The sequence below is a fragment of the Clavelina lepadiformis genome, chromosome 4 (assembly GCF_947623445.1).
Source record: "Clavelina lepadiformis chromosome 4, kaClaLepa1.1, whole genome shotgun sequence".
Classification (NCBI taxonomy): Eukaryota; Metazoa; Chordata; class Ascidiacea; order Aplousobranchia; family Clavelinidae; genus Clavelina; species Clavelina lepadiformis.
Genome location: NC_135243.1, coordinates 2061111 through 2081354, shown reverse-complemented (window position 1 = coordinate 2081354; position 20244 = coordinate 2061111). Strand labels below are relative to the sequence as shown.

The 20244-nt window shown below is 39.7% G+C and overlaps 3 protein-coding genes across 4 annotated transcripts in view; all 3 read left to right on the top strand.

The window, feature by feature from the left end:
* The window catches only part of LOC143452376 (5-oxoprolinase-like), a 109816-nt gene that overhangs the window by 47458 nt on the left and 42114 nt on the right, over positions 1–20244 (top strand). The window lies entirely within an intron of this gene.
* On the top strand, positions 12293–15402 carry LOC143453404 (uncharacterized). Its single transcript, XM_076954744.1, has 5 exons — positions 12293–12576; positions 12663–12882; positions 13258–13395; positions 14061–14298; positions 14434–15402. The coding sequence occupies exons 2-4, from the start codon at positions 12706–12708 to the stop codon at positions 14073–14075; spliced, it is 330 nt and encodes a 109-aa protein (XP_076810859.1). The 5' UTR covers positions 12293–12576; positions 12663–12705; the 3' UTR covers positions 14076–14298; positions 14434–15402.
* LOC143453403 (5-oxoprolinase-like) lies at positions 16715–19530 on the top strand. Of its 2 annotated transcripts, none has more exons than XM_076954742.1 (5): positions 16715–16772; positions 17076–17271; positions 18143–18317; positions 18576–18685; positions 18751–19530. In XM_076954742.1, exon 5 carries the CDS (start codon positions 18811–18813, stop codon positions 19129–19131), a length of 321 nt encoding a protein of 106 aa, XP_076810857.1. In that variant the 5' UTR covers positions 16715–16772; positions 17076–17271; positions 18143–18317; positions 18576–18685; positions 18751–18810; the 3' UTR covers positions 19132–19530. Both variants share the same exon structure in this region, with proteins under 2 accessions (XP_076810857.1, XP_076810858.1).

Genomic DNA, 20244 nt, shown 5'->3' with positions numbered 1-20244 from the left:
ACAACCATAACATCATGTTACCAATCATCAATAGTTTGAACATAACCGACAAAGCCAATGATTTGGTTAAGAATTTAGCTGTTGGTTGGTTGGTGATTATCAAATTGGCAATGACAAAGGAAAAAAAATTTTACTTGGAAAATCCAATAAAAAATATGCAAATATACAAGGTAAGAAGGCAATGCTAGGAAGAGAATGAGGAAAGACAAACTCTAGAAATAAATACAAGTCACAATCTATAAACAAAATAAATCAACTTAACTCCCAAAGTCTGAAAAACAAGATTCATTGCCTCAAAAATGATGCAATCTTTGACTTTGTTGCTCCACCAAATGAGCAAAACACATAAAGTATTGTCACGTTTGACCAGATATTAGTTGGACAAGTTGTGACAATTTGATTTCAACATTCAGAGTAAAAAGTTAAAAATCTAAGAATCATATTGCGATGATGCCATGATCCTTCCATAGAAATCAAACGCTGGGAGAATATGGTGGAGGGGCGGGTTGTTCTGTGTACGGCGGTGGGACTGAAATATACAAATCAAATTGAATCACAGAAACACTGTGTTAACTCTCTTGCCCAACCGCAGAGAACAGCTTAAGATAATTGGAAAGTAAATCATACTCAAAATGTACCATATTTGTCATACAATTAAATAAGAATCATGAACTTTAGAACTCCAGTGAAAACTTGTAAATTCAACTTAAAGTATCATGTTAAGCCTTGACTTTTGACAGAAGGAATATCACAATCCAGAGTTCATTTTCATGGGATTGAACCCAAAATATTACCTGGTGGTTGGACATTGGAGACTGCATTCATGCCGTCCACGTATGCTCGTACCAGCATCTGCGCCAATTGTTGTCGTTCCGCTTGATTGACACCTTCAATATAAGTGACCATCGCTCGAATTGGGCAGTCAAAGTCATTTGAGTTCATCGCTCTATAAATCTGTGATGGAATAAATGTGCAAATTAAAGCAAAGCAGAATTCCATGAAAAATAGTGAACTCCAATCGTCGAAACTGAGAAGTTGAAACAAATGCTCAGAGTTGACTTGACACGCACCAAATATAATCATAACTGTATCTCACACATTATCACTTCCGCTTTCAATTATGTCTCAATAAAGACAAGAGTCAAGAAGTCAAAAGCAAAATAAAAAGCAGAAATAACAAAGAAATCAAAAAATCTTGCTTTAGTTTGTTGTCCGCATATTTTAATTTCAAATCCTGCTTTAGCAGAAATATATGGTTGGTTGCTTTCCACATTAAACATCCGGCATGTGGCGGCCACACAAAGCAAACTTACCAGTAACTTTGAAAAGTAAAAGAAATATTTCCAAAACCAGCATCATTTTTACAAGTGAATTTTGTCCGAGGAACTGTGGTTTTAATAAAGGACAAACACTAAAATGATCTTAATTATTTCAAACCGCATTGTAAAGATTAAAATACGGAGTGCTTAGTTACGTTTAAACGAATTTTGATTTTCATAACTCCATTAAAATCTAATGTTGGAAGAAATATCAGACTTACACAGTAAGGCGGTCCGCACAGCAGCATACACGGACAGCATCCTATCCACACGAGGGGGTTGTAACACTCATTGAAGCGTTGGCGAAAGTTTGTGATGCAAATATTGGAGCCCTCCGCAGAGTAGGAGCCGGAAGATTGCGCAAATCTTGTCTTGTACCAAGCCTTTAGAGCTGGTCCAACTTTGACCTATGCACGTCGGTAAATATTTATGAATGGCACAGATATCCAACAATGACCAACACTGTGATAATGACATATCGTTAAGCAAGTTTGACAATTATCAATGCATTATGCACTATTCAGGTGCCACAGCCTTTGAAACGACCACTGTAACTAATTTTCAGTGTTTTAAACAAGACCGTATAGAAACTGAATTGTTATGGAACGTGCAAAAAGACGATTAAATAAAGTGACAAAAAAATATTAGCAATTAAATATAAAAAATAAATATAAACATTTTTTTTCGTGGCATCTTCTTTGTGAAATTTTTTGAAAGTTAAGAAACCTTTTTTGCTTGTTATCAGCGCAATTGGTTGTTCGTTGCACGGAAAACTGTTTTAAAGATGACATATGTAAAGTTGTATTTCAATACGACAGTTTAGTGACATCATATACATACTATGTGTCATACATATCGTGTGTATAATTACCAAACATACCTGCACCATATTTTATGATATCACGTCTTGATAAAATCATTCACAAAGTCTGACAGATATGGACGATACGATTCCAGCAGATGTACTCCCGGTAGGACAATGTTGTCGGAAATGAGTTGGCCGTATTGACTGTGGCCGTTTTGATCGCGATACTGGATGAGAGGACGTTGGCTAAACGCGTTGCGGTACGCAAGTGACGGTAAGACGGTACCGTTGATAGAGTGACATGTTGCTCTGGACATAAAATCTCCAAGGCTGGAACCCATGGTTTGATGTCCAAGAGTGGAAGACAGTATCTCAGTAGGGTAGATCTTCCTAACTGCTTTGTAGAGTGTGCCAATCAGCTTCGTGAGTTGACAATGTAGGAACTTGTTCTCTTCGTTGAACGTAGTGAGAACTTCGGAAATGAGATCGTCCTGTTGTCCGTCAAAGGTTGCAAGAAGTTGCGAGAATTGAGAGTGTGGCGTTTGATCAGATACACGCCTTGGTAGGTTAGGACGAAAAAGAGCGAGTCTGTCGAGCTCTGTACATTGCTGGTAGCGATAGATAAAGTTGTTGTTGTCGCAGTGAATGTGCTCGCCATAGCAGCTTTTTGCACGTGTGGAACACTTTCTCCAGTGATGTACGGAGATCCTGAGGTCAGGTAAGGAAATTCTATATAAAGATGTAGAGTTGTAATGGAGTAGCATCTTATGCGATACCAGAGGCTTCGTTGGGGGGCAGTTGATATGCAAAGGTTCTCGCCATATAAACATACGATTGCCCGTTAAGCAATATCCACGCTCCATTGAGCACGATGCAAGCGATCCAAGCGACGATGTCATTGTGTCGGTGACGTAATCGTAGTAAATTGTAGTGTGAAACAAGAAGTCGTTGGTTACAGTCCCTGAGGCTGAAGTCGGCCAGACAAACTTGTAATGGACGGCATTCCGTGTGGAGTACGCAGCAGGGTTAGATCGAATGAGTGGAACATTTGATGAAACTTTGGTTTCATTTCAAGACGTACATTTTTGATTGTAAGGTGGGTGTGCGTCAATGGTATTGGCCGATTTTTAATAACTCCCAAAAAAGAAGTAAATGGTGCTCCAGGACGTAATTTGTGAAGTGCAAACGGTTGCAGGAATCTTCTGGAGATGCAGATCTGGAGCAAACACGTTAGCAGAGCAGTTGTGTATTGTGAAAGGTGTCTGCTTTTGGCAATGCATGTCGTCATCAAAGGTGTAAAACCCGAGTGAATGCGAACGTTGATATAATAGAAATTGTTGGTTGCCCTGATAAAGGTTCACCTGATCGGCTGATGAGAACAAGAAAAAGCATGTAAGCAACAAGCAAACGAACATGTTGTTTTTTATAATTCGTTAAACGTTTCGGTGGAATGATTTTGCGACCAGTTCGAGACGTCTTTATAGCCGCCGGAAGTTTTGTTGATTCAGAAGCAATGACAGTAGTTGGTACTGTTTGTTGTCTCGCTGAGGTGGAAGGCAATGACGGCGGAGCAGGATCTTGGATCTGCAAAGAAAAATTTTGTTGTTGATGCGAAGGTGGTTATGGTAAAGGGACATCAATATCGATAGTATAGCTAGACTTAAGACGGTCGAGGGAGACGCGGTCCGGTTTGCCCTGACGGGAAATAACATAATACTTTTCGGATCTTTCCAATTCTGGAAATGGACCAACATAAGGACGTTCCAACGCTCGTTTGACATGGTCACAGCGAACATAGACGCGGTCACAACGTTACAAATCCGGATGAACGTAGGACTGTATGAATTTTGTATGAGCGGTCGTTGGACTAAACTGAAGGTCGTTGATGAAGTCTCGGTAGGCACCGAGGTAGCTGGATGTAGGAACTGCAGAGGCAAGCTTGGAGTCAGAAAAGAAATCACCTGGGAGACGTAAGGTGTGTTCAAAAGCTAACTCAGCAGGTGTACATTTCAGGTCCTGAAGATAGCGATTGCGCAGAGCAAGGACAATAAAACCCAATTTGTGAAACCAACGCTCAGGTTCATCGGAACACTTGATGGCGCGCTTGATTTCTGCATTTGCACGTTCTGTAATTCCATTGGAAATGGGGTGATAAGCTGTAGTCAGATTATGTTGAACACCAAGAGAGCGCATAATTTCCGCCCAGGCAGAACTTGTGAAACACGGTCCACGATCGCTTGTGAGGATGATTGGAACGCCGACCAAGGAACACCAGTGATTTACAAAGTAAGCGGCAACGGTTTCTGTAGTGGCATCAGGAAGTGGTATGGCTTGAAAGAAACGAGTATATCGGTCAATACAAGTAAGGATGTATTTATAACCGTGTGAGGTTGGAAGTGGTCCAATCAGGTCAATTGAAACATCGGAAATCGACCTTCAGGAATTTTAAATGTGACGGGTGCGGTTTTGGTGTGGCGGAAAATTTTTCCTTCTTGGCAGTTTGGGCATTGTTGGACCCAGGTAGCGATTTTTTTACACATTCCTGTCCAGATAAATCGTTCCTTGATGAGCTTAATGGTGGCTTTCTTTCCAGGATGCGATAAGTTATGTAAGTGAAGAAAGACTTGACGCCGGAAGGAGGAAGGAACCAGAACACGCTCTGCGTCAGCGGACACGTCACAAAGAATGGTTACGTCGTTATTGGGCAGCTTGCAGTGTTGGAGTTTGAGTGCTGCTGTTGCGGTGCGTAGTTTTTGAATAACAGGATCAGTGGTTTGAGCTTGTGCTATTTTCTCATACTCTAAAGGCGGCAGAAAATTGGAAATGGCATTAATGTCAGGTGCTACATTGTGAGACCTTGACTTGTCAGCTGAACTGGCCGATAACAGAGAAGTTGCGGCCGCGCTATCTACATAAAATTAATATCATTGCAGTGATCATAAACAGTCAACAAAGGGCAGCCTCTTGTGGCAATAGCTGCGATCGACGGGGCTGAGCGTTCAAATGTTGCGTCGACCGCCAAACGTTTTTTGTCGGTTGCGAATTATTTTCCCACAGGGAGCATGACGGGTGACAGCGGCGCGCATCTCTTCCGAAGCGTGCGTGATAATAACATAAGCCATTAGAACCATGGGAAGCACCAGGGTAATCACCATGGTAATTGTTGCGTTGATATTCTCGTTCCGGAAAGGTGGTAGACGAATTTAAAAACTTGTCATTGCGTTTGTTAAGAAAGGAAGGACCGAATGGTCGTTTATTATCTCGATAAAAGACGTTATTGTTAACTGATTCGTGGAACCGTCCATTGTTTTCGTGTGGCCTACCGTTGTTGCCAAGTAGGGTTGAATGCTTGAAAGTAGGGTTGCTGGATTCTGATTGGTGAAGTAAGGATTTCTTTGTCCGAAACTCTTTGTTGCATGTTGTTGTCCATCCGTATTATTGATAGCAAGCGAAAGGTTGTTCCGAGGAGCTTAAAGTTGTTTAAGCAACAATACTTCGTGTGCTTTGCTTGCAAGGCTTTGGAGAATGACATGTTCCACGCTGGCTAGCGCAATTGCGACGTCTGGCGGTAACGCTTTGAGAAATTTTGCACGAATTAGTTTAACCACTGGGGGGAGTAACATTCTCTTGACCTACTGCACTCATTAATTCCCGCATTAAATGTTTGGTCGACTGATCATGCAGCGTGAGGTCAGCCAGCAAAAAATCCAAATGATCCTCACGTTTATCAAAGTTCCTCGAAATTTCGTTGATCAAGGAGTCGTAACAGTCATGAGCCGACGCAGAAGGCAAACGAAGTAACGCGTCGTCTTTAGCCGGTATTGTTTCTACTGCTAACAAGTAACGGTTTGTTTGGGAAGAGATGCGATACAGAGAAAATTTGTGTTCCAGGTGGGAGATCCATGCTTCGGGATTGAATTTCCAAAAAGGTAGGAAGCTTGACAAAATGAAAACAAATCGTTTCGCGAGGCATTGTCCTGTGTCCGCACACTTGTCAGTAATTTAATGTCAGCACCCAGACCAGAGGTTCCAGCCGCCTCATTGCTGGGGGGATCTGACGACTGTTCTCCGTTTTCGCTCGACATTGTCGTATCCTGAATTGACTCGTCGGGCCGCGGGGTTAATCGTGTGCTAACGTGGTACTTTGACTTAGTTTTGCCTGGTATTGAAGTAACTTTTCGTTGTATCTGCAACGGTTTTGACATTTATCAAAACCGATAAAAATTTCGACGACACCACGAAAAACATTTCGGTCCCAAGAGAACCCGAAGAAAAATATTTCAACAAAAACTTTTATTTCATACTACAGCGCGATGTGAAAATGATAGCCTAAGCTAGGTGAGCATGCATTGCAAGCTGATGAGCGTGCATTACAAACTAGGGTTTCAGCTAGTTGTAAAAAAACATGCAAAATCCACTTACCAGTGAAGTATGGCTGTAAGGATTGAAACACGTCGGGTGAACGTCGGGGTCACCAAAATGCAGAGGTCTTGCACTGCTTGTCAGTCTTAACTTGTGATTTCGGACTTAATTTACCTGCCGATTTAATGATCTGACTCCATGGTTCCGTGCGGTTAGAATCCTCCAACCTTTTACTAGCCGAAAGCTCTTACGTTATTACAGATACAGTTTATCATAAACGATCCTTTATTGTAGGAACTGTACAGATTCCAAATATGACACAATCACAAACTTATCATTCACGATTTAAAACAAGTCTAACGAATTACAATTAACGCAAATAACGTAATACGTTCGTACGATTCTGTATCTCTGTCTGAGCGGTTACTCGCACAGACGTTTGAGCTTATAACAGCGTGGAGCGGTGTGAACGGAAATGTTCGACACAAAATACACGAACATTTCAAAACGTGCGAACGATAAACACAAAGCGTTGGCAATGGGAATTAAATTCAGTTAAAACTAGGGTTGTTATGAAATCACTTGGTAACGTACTAAACGGCGTTTTCACATAAAGTTATTTAGAGCAAGTTTCCAAATATTAGACGACAATTGCAATATTTCAATAATTAACTGGCGAATACGTTCCCACGAATGATATAATGGTATTAAAAATGCCTCCCAGGCCACTACAGTGTCATAAAGATAATTAATCTGCCATTGAACCATTGACATATTTTTTCCATGTCGAGCGCAGGGCAACATCGCCATGAGCATATAAACGTTTAAATAATATTTGTAAATGTTGTAAATGTTGTAAATGTTCTTCTTGATGACGAGATAACAATAAGACGTCATTAAGGTATAAGAAACAAAAATTTACATCTCTCGTAATTGAATCCATAAAACATTCAAAGCTTTGAACAGAAGCTGAAAGCCGACTTTGCTTTATCTTCGGAGGCAATGGGGATTTGAAAGAATGCTTTTAATAAGTCACACTTGGAAAAGATCGTTGCATCGTGTAACTCACTAGTGAAATCTCACAAGTTCGGAAATTTGTAACGGTCAGATTTGGTGACAAGTTTGAAATTACGGAAGTCACCTACAATTTTCACACCACCGTTTGAATTTTTCCAAGTGCATGGGAGATGGGACTAGACCATGTGGACTTGTTGAGCTCAATAATGCCCTGACTAATCATTTTAACAAGTTCTTCTTTAGCTGCACGAAGTTTCTCGAAAGATAAACGCCTCGCGGGAAAATGAACTGGCGGTCCGGTCGTTTTGATTTTGTGCTGATCCTTGTCCTTAATTACTCACCAACATAAAGACGCATGAAATATTTCCGGGTGAATGCCGCAAAATTCGGCCAAACTCTTATCAGATGGTGCGCTAAGCGCTTTTGCTGAAAAAGATGAATTTTATCTGGCGTCGAATGTACTTAGCCTGGCCTCGTCAAGTTTAACAACAAGTTTAGCGCTTGCTTCCGACGTCAACCGACCGACAAATTGGTCAACCAACAAATTAAAACGCTTCAAGAATTCCGCACCAAGAATCAGATAAAGGATGTCCACCAAGGCGAAAGTAAATTGAAACGTGCAAGAAGTCATGAACTCTGAAGTCAACTCATGAAGACAGACCCCAATGGATTTGTAACCATAAGTTTGCATGCGACTACTATTTAAGATGGAAAGAAATGCAGTTAGTTGTGCATTATCGTAACAAGTACGAGACAAAAGGAACAAACTAACTTGACAACCTGTCAATGATAAAAAAAATTATGGTTGAGTTGAGTTTAAGTTTTGCTCACTGATAGGTCTGTCGGAATTGTGACCACGTAAAAATTCCGACCTAAGCATTTTTTGCAGCATTTAGCCGACTATTCCAGTTGCAAGGTGGCTTGCAGTGAAAAGCTCGATGAACAAACTTGGAATGGTGAAAACACAACCCAGGAAAACCAGTGTCCTACTCGTGACCAGAGTATTTCCTATTGAATTGGTGACCGAAACAATTAACTGGCCCAGATTTGCGAAAATCATGAAATCCATTAAAACGGTCACGTTGATGATTTTCCCCGGACGCAGCTTGTGGCGCTGAATGGGACATGGTTGAAGCTCTCGATCTCATTGGCTGTTCCAGTTTTTTTAATTTCTCGGAAAGTGCATCTGACCAACTCATTAATGACACTTTGGCGTGGAAATGAATTTGAAGAGACTGGTTTTGCGACAGCCATGATCTTGTCCTCCGTGAGGGGGCGTCAAAGACCGAAAACTTAGATCTCTATGGTATTGTTGGACGTCCTACGTAGGGTTTTAAAAAACATGTTTAGACCAATCAGAAGGCAGCATGGTTGGTGTGGTTTTCTAGCCTGGGAATTACCCTAGCAGTTGGTGTGCTTCAATGTCCCAAGTCGCGTGCAGAATTAGGCTAAAAATTAGCACGAAAGTAGCTAAAATTGGGTTTTTTAGACCAAGCATTCTAGTGTTTTTATTTTGCGCCTCTGTAAAAAAAGTTTGAATCATGGTTTTTTGATGACATTTTATGGAATGGTAGTTTTGTAATGATGTACGTTGGGTGGAATGATGTGCTTGACCCTTTGATGAATACTCGCAACTGCACAGACACTGGGCTTCCGAGCACCAACCCCCAAGGCTGCGGCGACCCAATTATTGCTGTTCTTTATTTCGTGTTTTATATATTTATTGTGTTTTTAGGTAAGTAACCTTTCACTTGATATTTGCAGTTTTTCTCTGACCAATCCACCATCTTTTCTTATTTGCAGTTATTGTTAATATGTACATCGCCATTATTTTGGACAATTTTGACGAAATATTGAAGCAGGACGAAAGCGGCGTATCACAGGGAGATTTTGAAACATTTTACATGGTATGGGGCAAATACGATCCGCAAGCCAGCCAGTTTGTGACGCTTACAAAACTGTCCGACTTATTGCATGACTTGCATCCTCCGTTTCAACTAGCGAAGCCTAATTCAGTAAGATCTCTGAAAATATATCTGCGATTACTGCCAGAATATGATTAAGTATTGGTCATACTCTGTACTGTCTGTAGTGGCTTTAGTGAGCGAGGCGGTAATCCAAAGCATACTAAATTGACATGCAAAATTTCAGAGAGCTCCATATGGAGTATTTTTCAAGTAATCAGTATTTTAATAAGTTTACTGTATAACAAAACAAACAAAGATTTTATAGCATTTTTTGGTGTTTGAAGCCACCTGAATCGCGTGACTAATTTGACCGGAACTCGCCGAAAGCCTTGAAAAATCGGCATTTTTAGCGTTTCCTAACCTCTTTATGCATTAAGATATCGTCTTTACATTTGATCGGTAGATGGGTACATTCCCCTTCAGTATTCAGCTATAGGCTACCCATACCGATCGACTTCATTTCAGCCTCAATTTTAGCTGTGCTCGTCTCGAAGAGTTGGTCAAAGTTGCATGCATTTGTATCATCCATCGCCATTAAATAACCTGAATAGTTTTGACGCGACAGTACGACACACACTGTAATTCAAATTACAGTAACGATCGCGACGTCATAATGCGCATTGTTGCTAGTTATTCCCGTGTATGCATTGCAAAAGACGGTAAGCCTACGAAAGCAGACAGTTACAGCTTTCACTTCGGGCAGTATTTTTAATTCCGCAATAACGTGATATGGGGCTAAAGCCGATAGATTCTACCACGTGTAAGTGCTGGATTGAAATTGACATGCAAAATTTCAGAGAGCCCCATGGAGGATTTTTCAAGTAATCTGTCTTTTAGTAAATTTACTGTATAATAAAACAAAAAAAGATTTTATGGCATTTTTTGTTGTTTGACCCCCTTAAGCGAAAGCTTGTCCAAATTTCTTTCTGGATCAATTTTTAATATTAATTGCGCTTGATAAATCGAAACTGTCCAAGAACAATTTGCGCCATATATTATACGCCATCTCGTCGTCAAAATTGTACGAGCCTAAGAGTGACTTCATGTATTTTAAATTGTCACTCGGCTATTTGCCTTGAAAAGTCTTGCTGTCCAAACGAGCACTCAAACGTTTATCTCAACTCAAATCATAGGTTAGCGCGGATTGGCCAGAACGACGGGAGTTTCACGTCAACAAGTTATCAACCATCAATCGTCCTCACTCATATAGTAACAATAGCCGCCAGTGTATGCGGTCTTTATGGCGAATATGTTTGTTGTTTAATGCCTCACACAAGTAATACAACAACGAACTAAAAATTTTCATAGTGTAAACAAAATAAAAAATATAATCCACCGGCAAAATGACTGAGTGCGGTGAACTAAACGTCAAGATTCTAGAAGGGGAAGATTCTGCATGGGTTCGTGGCTGAAAACTGGACAGAGTGACGCTGTGTAGGACGGTGAATTAAAATTTGCGGCAAATCAAGCAAGGAATCACCGCAGAAACCAAACAAAAGGTTTTCAAGATCTATCAGCCCGAGGTGGCTCAGACACGCGAAAAGCCAAATCACAGGTAAGATTATGGCCGGAGCAGGCGGCGAAGGAGCAACCTGGGCGTGGCCTTGACCATGACGTAAAGTTGAAAAGTTGTTTTGCATATCTTGGAGATAGGACATCTTCAACAACTTGTCGTCGGAGTCACCAGATTATATGGCATGACATGAGTTCACAAAATTGTGTGGACTACATAAAAATCAAATTATAATTTAAAGCGCACGAACAATATAAATGCAATAAAGAGAGAAGACAACGCGTTATAAAGGAATTTATTATCACGAGCTATCTTCGTTAAGCAGATGTCAGATATAGAATACACCATCCTTATAACTACCTCTGTTTTCAAGTAAGTGATGTTGAAAAGTTTAATGCTTGACAAGCAATATCGTGATAATGCTACCAGGCTAACACAAATAAACCTGATTCTATTGGCTTAGATGACAAAGACTGGTACAACTGGGCTGTGCTCACTGCTCAGGAGATGCTCCTTTACTCCAACAAAAAAGGACAAGAAGCAAAAAAATCAAAAGTAATCGTCTTCATTGGTAGGCACACTTAAAGGTTTCCAACCAAGACGATATACACTTCACTAGGTAGCTACAAAAAACATGTGAACGTCTGTTTGCCAATTAACAAAGGAAGCGTACTCCAACCCTCACCTTTCCACAAGGTAGAGTCAACAAAAAAACATAAACCTGCCAAAGGTGACCAAGGTACAATCCAACCAAGGAAAAGCGTTAAAAAATATCTTTTCAATCGGATTCCAATCCTGCCGGCCGGGAGCCGTGAACTGTTTGAAATTAAATATTTACATGTTGTAAGTATACAGGATTTTCCATTTTACAAGTTGAACAGTAAAATTTTAATACCTCAAATAATCGATATTAGTGGGATTGTTTGATTGTAATTCTGTTTGAATTTGTTCTAACAAAGTGCATAACATTTGTTATTATATAGTTAGGAACCACATATTTTAGCTTAAATTAAGGTTATCTTGAACATATTCGTTGTGATTGTTAGCATAAATGCCGTGTTTTTATGTGAAAAATAAATCAAAGAATCGTAGCACTTGTGCACGTTAGCATTCCCTGATTGTTAAAAAAGGTCTTTATATTTCGAGGAAAGTAATTAGGGTAATGAAATTTGTATTAAATGTCTGCCTATTGTACTTACACAGGTATACTTTTAAGTTGTTTCGTCCTTGTTTAACCTTGCATTTAGTGGAAACGTTTATAAACTTACGGCATTGCACGAATGAGAAAGTTTTTAAACAGTGACGAAATGCCACCATCTCAATATTAATGTGATATTTATCGCGATAACAGCAACTGTTAGGTAAGAAACTCTGACTGTGTCAAGTGGCTTCGTATATTACATGGCACGAATGAGATTAAGCCACTAATCTTTCACATATAACGAAGTAAATGCCAATCACATCGTACACTGGGTTTAGTTGTAGCCATCATTGTTTCCAGTGCATCGGTGGTGCGTAGCCCTAGTCAGCCATAAAAAGGAGTTGCAAACTGTATGCAGGCAGATTTATGGGTATTACTTGGACCACAATAAGGTATGGGCAATGTTTTTTCAACGAAATCAACGTCTTAATAGTCAATGATAAAAATTTTGGACTGATGACGGTCACTTTTTTTCCAGTGTAGTAGGCCTAGGCCTATGCTACATAGCCTAGACATGAAAAATGCTAGTCCTAACTTCATTATCGATATTGAAAGCATTCATTGCAAATGCAGCAGAAGTAGTTCACAGATCTGCCAATTTGACTGACCTATGCGTCGAAGTGATGAAGCTGTTGTCTGTCGATCCACAAAATTACTGTGATGCTCCCAGGGAAGGAATTCGAAGCATTATGGAAAAGGTATGTTACAAAAATAAACATAAATAAAGCCTATATATATGGAAAAGTTTATCATAATTTTGTGAATAATTTTATTTCTCATTGTTGCTTCAAGTTTAATTTGTAGCTTTGTTGACAAGGCTAAAAAGATTATTATCAAATGTAGTTTGATTTTATTGTTGGTGTTTAATTACAAATATGCCTGTAATTTTGTCTGTAATTAATGTTAGTTTCTCATCATCTCCACAAGTTTAACCATTTGTCAACTTGGCTAAAACCACTGCTATGAAATGCTGTTTAAATCTATAGACCGCCTAATTATGTATAGCCTACATAGTTTATTTTTGTTTTGAAGAGTTGAAAATTATAATGCGTTAATCACTCGACTTGATTAAGATCGATTTCATCCGGATGGGAACGACCGTTGCCACAAATTTTCTCCTCGAGAGGAAAGGTGAAAGAATGGCACTTGCTCTCACTGAGGGTTGGAGAGATCCTCTTGGAAACCAATCAAGACCAAAAATGTTGAACCTCGTAAGTTTATTAACTCTGATATTTCCAGTTGACAATGCAGTTGTATTCAGCTACTACCTACTGGTGACTTTAAATGTGGGTTTTGTATTTTTCGTCTTTGCTTATTTTATAGTTTTCATGGTGTTTAATATTTCGTCAGAGATGAGTTTATTATTACTTTTTACTTTGATTTAAATCAGCGGTTCTTAACCTTTTTGATCTGCTTTCCTATTCCTAATTATATCCTAGTTTTCTGTTGGTTGTAGAACTGCACCTACGCTTATGTTAGTGTCAGGCAAGAGCTCAAGTAAGCCTCACTTCTCTGCGTAATTGTAGTAGTTTATTTGTTTGATGCTGTCATGCATTCATACATGTGAGTCTATGCTGTTGTTACAATGAAATTACATACAGCTTGGCAATGCATATGTTTTGGTGCCTACAACTGTTTTGCTTTGTTTGGCAGCAAAAGTAAAAGAATGCTGAGTTTGAGTCTTGTTTAAGCTCGATTGCTTTAAGTTGTCGTGGCAAAACTTTGCATCATCGATTGTTTGGTTAATGGTTATTGTTCACTTTGTGATGCTGGTCTATTGTGTTTATATATTGATTAGTCATTATGCTATTGCATAATCAAGTTTAATTTAATATTTTTAACGTTCAACTGTGACATCAGATGTCTATGTATGCAGCTTTTCCGAGTATGAAGTAGCAGTTAAAAAGATTGCCATGGAGATGAGATTTAAACAAGTCTTAACTATCATCTCAAGTCCATGGTCAAGATTGTCTCGCACGACTTCGCTGCATGCGTAGATGCCTACCTCACACTGTGAGTTAAAGAATATGTAGAAGCTTTCAGTCTGACGTCAGCAACATAGACATCAACTCGCTCTTTATGCAGTCTGATGGTGGCCTCACTCCTATTGATAAGTAAGTTTGTTCGTAAGGCTGTGATTATATTATTATATTAACATGAAGTATAACAACAGATCGTCATATTCATTTAAATCAGCGATAAGCAAGCTACCAACGAAGTGACACCTATCATTGCAAACTGTGTTGTAGGTTGAGGAACGTAGTTATAGGAGCAAGTAACAGCTCCAACTAATTATGACATCGTTTGTGTCTATGATCTTGCCAACCTGTAAAAACTCAACACTCAAACAGCCCTTGAGTTGGAAAAGATTCATCAAATGTTTACGTCTTCTGATATAAAATACAACATCTCACACTCCTCAAAGCTCAGGTTCGATGGAAATAGAGCAATATTATCCGGCCCAGCAGGTGGCGTAGTGGGGTACACTATGACATCATTTGAAGACCAACCCAGCATTGGGTACAACATGGGAGGTATGGTGCCGCTAGGATATCCAGTATCAGTATGAGCATGTATGTTGCATGCATGCGCAAGCTAGGTAAATATTAATAAGATTACGTAAGTTATGTCCTTATGTTGTCATCTTGATACGACGGGGAATATGAGCATGTGTTCAAGTCTACTACAGCTGGTGTCACCATACAAGCACCACAGGTATTTTATTTTGAAATCTTAAATTAAGACAAAATTTCAACAATGGCACAAATTTTCCTGTTAATGTCAACAACAGAACAAAGTGTGTTTTTTATTTCAATGTGCTGATATGTGCTTATATGTGTTGTTTGGACTCTACATGCTTTGTTATATTTTTGTGTATTCAGTCAAAATCAGTTAATCGCGTAGTCAATTTTCCAAGCTTTTTTATGCGATTAATCGGTGTATGTGTACCTACATTTTCTCCGTTATTCTCTTTTAAACACCGGCGCACGCATTCTTGCTCCTCCGCCGATTTTTGGAATGACTCAATGCACAACAAGTATGACGTAACAAGTGAGCTTCCTTCTTTTCGATTTCGACACAAAAAATTTTTCAATAACAAGGATTCTATCGGACAGACATAAATCTTTTCGCTTTGCTGGCTTACTATTTCCTGGCATTTTATATCGTATACGTAGGCTACAGTACAGTACAGGTATTCTACGTTTTTGCAGTGGTTTGAGCTTTGCGACGTAACAATGCTTAAATAAAAATTAGTCTTGTTGTTCTATTGTGATGTAACGATCCGTAACAATCCTTAAATGAAACGTAGTTTTGTGGTTCATAATCACTGTAGAGAAGGCTTTTTTTTTGAAGTTTTACTTTATTGTTCAAATCATTTACGTGCTACTGTCTCTATAGCCTTGCGAGAGATCTGACGATGATTTTTGTTTATTGGTGAGGATAATCTTCAGCGACTTAACACTTCATCAAAGGAAATATGCGGTTAAGTGATACAAGTCTACAAATCAATCAAGAAAACCTATTCGATTAACCGATTTATGCGATTAACCCTTATGCGATTAACCGTTGAATTTTCTTCACAAGTGAATGGGAATGGTTTGGGATTATGCAATGCAATGCTATTAAGCGATTTATGCCTTTAACCGATATGCGATTAACCGATTTCGACTGTATATTATAGTATTGAGTATCTTGTTTTCTTTCGATCTTTTTGAGATATTTTATCGTTACCTTTTGTAAAATATTGTGACTTTGTGACTTTCATAGAGGATCTGTCAGGTGATTCACGGTCCAGCGATCATCATCGACAAAACCAGCACAATCTTGGTGGAACCTGACTGCAAGGGAAAGATGACTAAGAAAGGTATTGCGGTATGACATCATGGTTGCGTATGACTATGTATTGCATTATGACATCATGGTAACATCACTTTAGATTGTGTTGAGGGTTGTCTTTTTGTTACATGATAGACTGACAACATCATTGTAGCTTGCCGCGATTAGAAATTGTAATTTTGTGAAAATTCGCTTATTCAGGTGACATCACCATCATGATAGGGAAGGGAAAGCCGAGGCATATTGGCAAGGAATTGGACGCCATCCAACTCTCTATATTTTCACACAGGTCAGTGTTATTTCGTAGATACAGTTTTTGGAAGCAAGTTTTATAACTGACAATAACTGGAAAATTGAATATCAAATGCATGCAATGACCATTGGGGTAGTTGTAAGGTGTGGTTGGGTTCTTTGTCATTCTCCGTTATTTTAAATAGGTGGTATTTGTTATTGTTAAGTGTTATTTGGTGGACTGAATTTCTCGAAGCGATTTTTATGACTGACAATTTACCCAAATGACAATAACTGGGAAATTGAATACCAAATGCATACAATTATTATTGGGGTAGCTGTAAAGCGTGGTTGGGTTTTTTGTCATTCCCAATTAACTTTTATGGGATGTGTGCTATACTGGGATCACTGACCCCATCACTATATTATAACCTCTGACCTTTGACATCAAAGGTTCATGAGCATTGCAGAACAGAAGGGTGGGATTCTACAACAGACAGCGATATCCACTAACATTAAGGTCTGGCTTGAACTTGTCATATTTATACATGTTTGTTATTTATACATTACTGGTCTAGATAATCGTCCAACAGTGCTTTTACTTGTTTGTTCTAATTTCTGCGAATTTATTGCACCAAGATTTCTCAGCCCTTGACATTTTATCTGTGGTTCAGTCGTTGAAAGTCCCGTATAGTCTTTGTATATTGCAAGACTTGCTTGTGTAAATACGTTGTTGATAGCTGAGTAGGTATAATTCTATTATGATCATTCTGTGTCATTAGAACACTCATTGTTTATTGTGTAACATTACATGAATCGACAGGAACGACTTGACTTCTTGTGCGCTTTTTTCGGACCTGATGGTGGTCTTGTTTCCAATGCTTCTCACATCCTAGGCCACCTAGGAGCCATGCAGGATGCCGTGCAGTACCAGATGAGGGCGATAGATATCAATGAAGGAGATTGCATCCTCTCCAACCATCCATGTACTGGAGGAGTTCATCTTCCTGATCAATCTCGTGAGTATGATCATGTGATTTGCTTGGTGATGTGATAAATGTTATAGATCTGAACATGAAGTTTGCCATACGATGTTCAAAAATTTCATTGTTGTTTCACAACGGTGTTTATGTTAACCAACCGCTACTAAAACATTATCGGAAGTTTGCGATTTATGCTGGGACCACCACCATTATGTGGTTACCTAATTTACCAGCTATGTGGTTATTTGGCAATTTAGTTACCAATGTGGTAATTTATGTGGTTACTAACAATCATTTGTTTAGTTGGTATCATATCATATGAAATTACATGATTATATCAGACAACATTATGCAACATGGCTTCATTATTTCCAACCACACATCAGGTTTTCATCCCTGAGCACACGAAGCCGATATTTTTCACGGCGAATTGCCACGAAAAATTTGCCATTTCTTTCGTGGTCCATGTGTATTTAGTGCTAGTTTTGCGGTAGCTCAGGCAACTTGACAATCTCTTCTCTCTACAACAAAGGCTGTCTCTTATTTAAACAAGATTAAATAGTTACATCTTTTCCGAATGTTTTTACTTATTTAATTCATTTGGGTGACTTTTTTTTAAATAACAGTTTGCGACAGTTATTTTACATCATTATTACCAATTTGTTACATCACAGTGTATTGTCACAGTTTAAATCATCATCTCGCTGTAATGGTTGGATATGTGGTTACATTATGTGGTTACCTAATTTACCAGCTATGTGGTTATTTGGCAATTTAGTTGCCGATGTGGTAATTTATGTGGTTACCAACAATCATTTGTTTAGTTGGTATCATATCATATGAATTTACCTGATTATATCAGACAACATTATGCAACATGGCTTCATTATTTCCAACCACACACCAGGTTTTCATCCCTGAGCACACGAAGCCGATATTTTTCGTGGCAAATCGCGGCCACCACGCTGACGTCGGTGGCATCATGCCAGGTTCAATGCCGTCAAACTCAACGTCGATGAATGATGAAGGCGCTGTCTTTAAATCGTTCAAACTGGTCAAGGATGGAATTTTTCAAGAAAATGGTGATTTTATTTTTTCGTTAATTATAAATAACATCTGGTTCAATATTTCAACACATCTGTTGCAAATACATTTGGTTTTCAGCTGTTGTTCAGCACCAAAAAGCTATCAAAGGTGTGTTTGAAGAAAATTGCATTGGTCCATTTATGGTCCATGGTGTACTTAGTTTTGCGGTAGCCCAGGAATGTATTTAAGACAAATTAAATTATAAATGCCTGTTGCAAATGTTGGCAAATTTGATTTTCCCTTTGACGTCACAGATGTAACGGCCGTTCTGCTGTGACCAAGGAAATTCCCGGGATGCAGCGGAACCCGCAATCTCCATGACAACTTGGCCGACTTGAGAGCACAAGTTGCCACTAACCAGAAGGTGGGTGTCTTTTTAACGTCACAATTGTACCCGTCACAGACATTTCAACGAGGCTTTCTGTTTAGGGGATCCACCTGGTCCAGGAGCTTATATCAAATTACGGGTTGGAAGTGGTCCAAGCTTACATGGCACACATCCAACACCACGCCGAGGTCGCGGTCAGAAATCTGCTGCGCGACGTCTCCATGACAACGGACGGCGTACTCCGCGCGTCGGACAAGATGGACGACGGATCGGTGATCAACCTCAGCGTGGAGATCGACTCGCAGGAGGGCAGCGCGACGTTTGATTTCGAGGGGAGATCCCCAATGGTGATAAACAACTTGAACGCGCCGAGAGCGATCACCAAGTCTGCCATCATCTACTCCCTCCGGTGCATGGTGGGCTACCACGTCCCGCTTAACCAGGGCTGCCTTCCCCCTATCCACCTCCTAATACCCACGTGAATACTCCAAATACCCTATCCGGTCGTTCTCAAGAACTTCCAACTTCTCTCGGGCACTGGCGGAGAGTGACGTTATAGGGGCGGGGACGGGGTTTTGGGAAAGATTCTCTTTTGAAACAATTTAACGCTGTCAGTGTTGAACGAAAGGAAGTTTCACAACTCTATGGTTGACCTTTGACCTTCCTTCATTGTGGTGAAGCCGATATACGATGTATTCGTGTTAATGTTCGTTTATTAACTTCTGTTCTATAGCGAATGTTTTAACTCGGCTCATGTTTTTCTAAATTTACTGAATTTTGTCAAAACTTTACGTTTTTAAGCCGTATTTTGATGCACTCGTAGACAATATTTTTTGCGTCACTCGCAAAATAACCGCGGTAATAATATAAAATACAAAATAACCGCGGTGTAGTTTCAAAGGACATCTGATCGAATTTTTTGCTCTCGCTGTTTCAAACCTTGTCACGTGCATCAGCCTCAGCACTGCTTCTACAAGTTTTAATTTTGCGAGATAATTCACTGAAATCGAAATGCAGCTTATTCCAACACCAGCCAGACACAAAATCCAGCTCCATGCGACCTGATGCGTGTTGTTGAAGCTCCTCGACTACTTGTGAGTGACATTGCAGCCCAGCGTTGGAGAGATCGCAATCTCAACTTACAGCAGATACTGATTATACACGGCCTACAAGATAAAAATATGTTTTAGGACAAGTTTGTATCTACCCAAGGTCCCGTCTCACAACTACTCGTCTGACCACACATTTACGCAATTTTATGACCTCATTGACCGTCCCCACGCCTTATCAATATCACGCGTATCAATAACCGATCCGGTTGCCTTTATTTCTACCTCACGTGTTGGCGCTACGATTATTCCTAGCTTTTATGTGTACGTTGTACAGTCGACTCCGCTTAATTGGACACTTTGGTTCCGCTCACTTTTGGCCGAATTAAGCGGAGAAACGGCTTTGTCCGAATTAAGCGGAAAATCAATTGCTCGTTTCATGGTCATGTGTAAAGGCAAACAACGCATTTAAAATACTGTACTGTTGCGTAATAAATGAATTGCAGCTGCGCTATACTGCAGTAATTGGCAGTGATCGCATAAAAC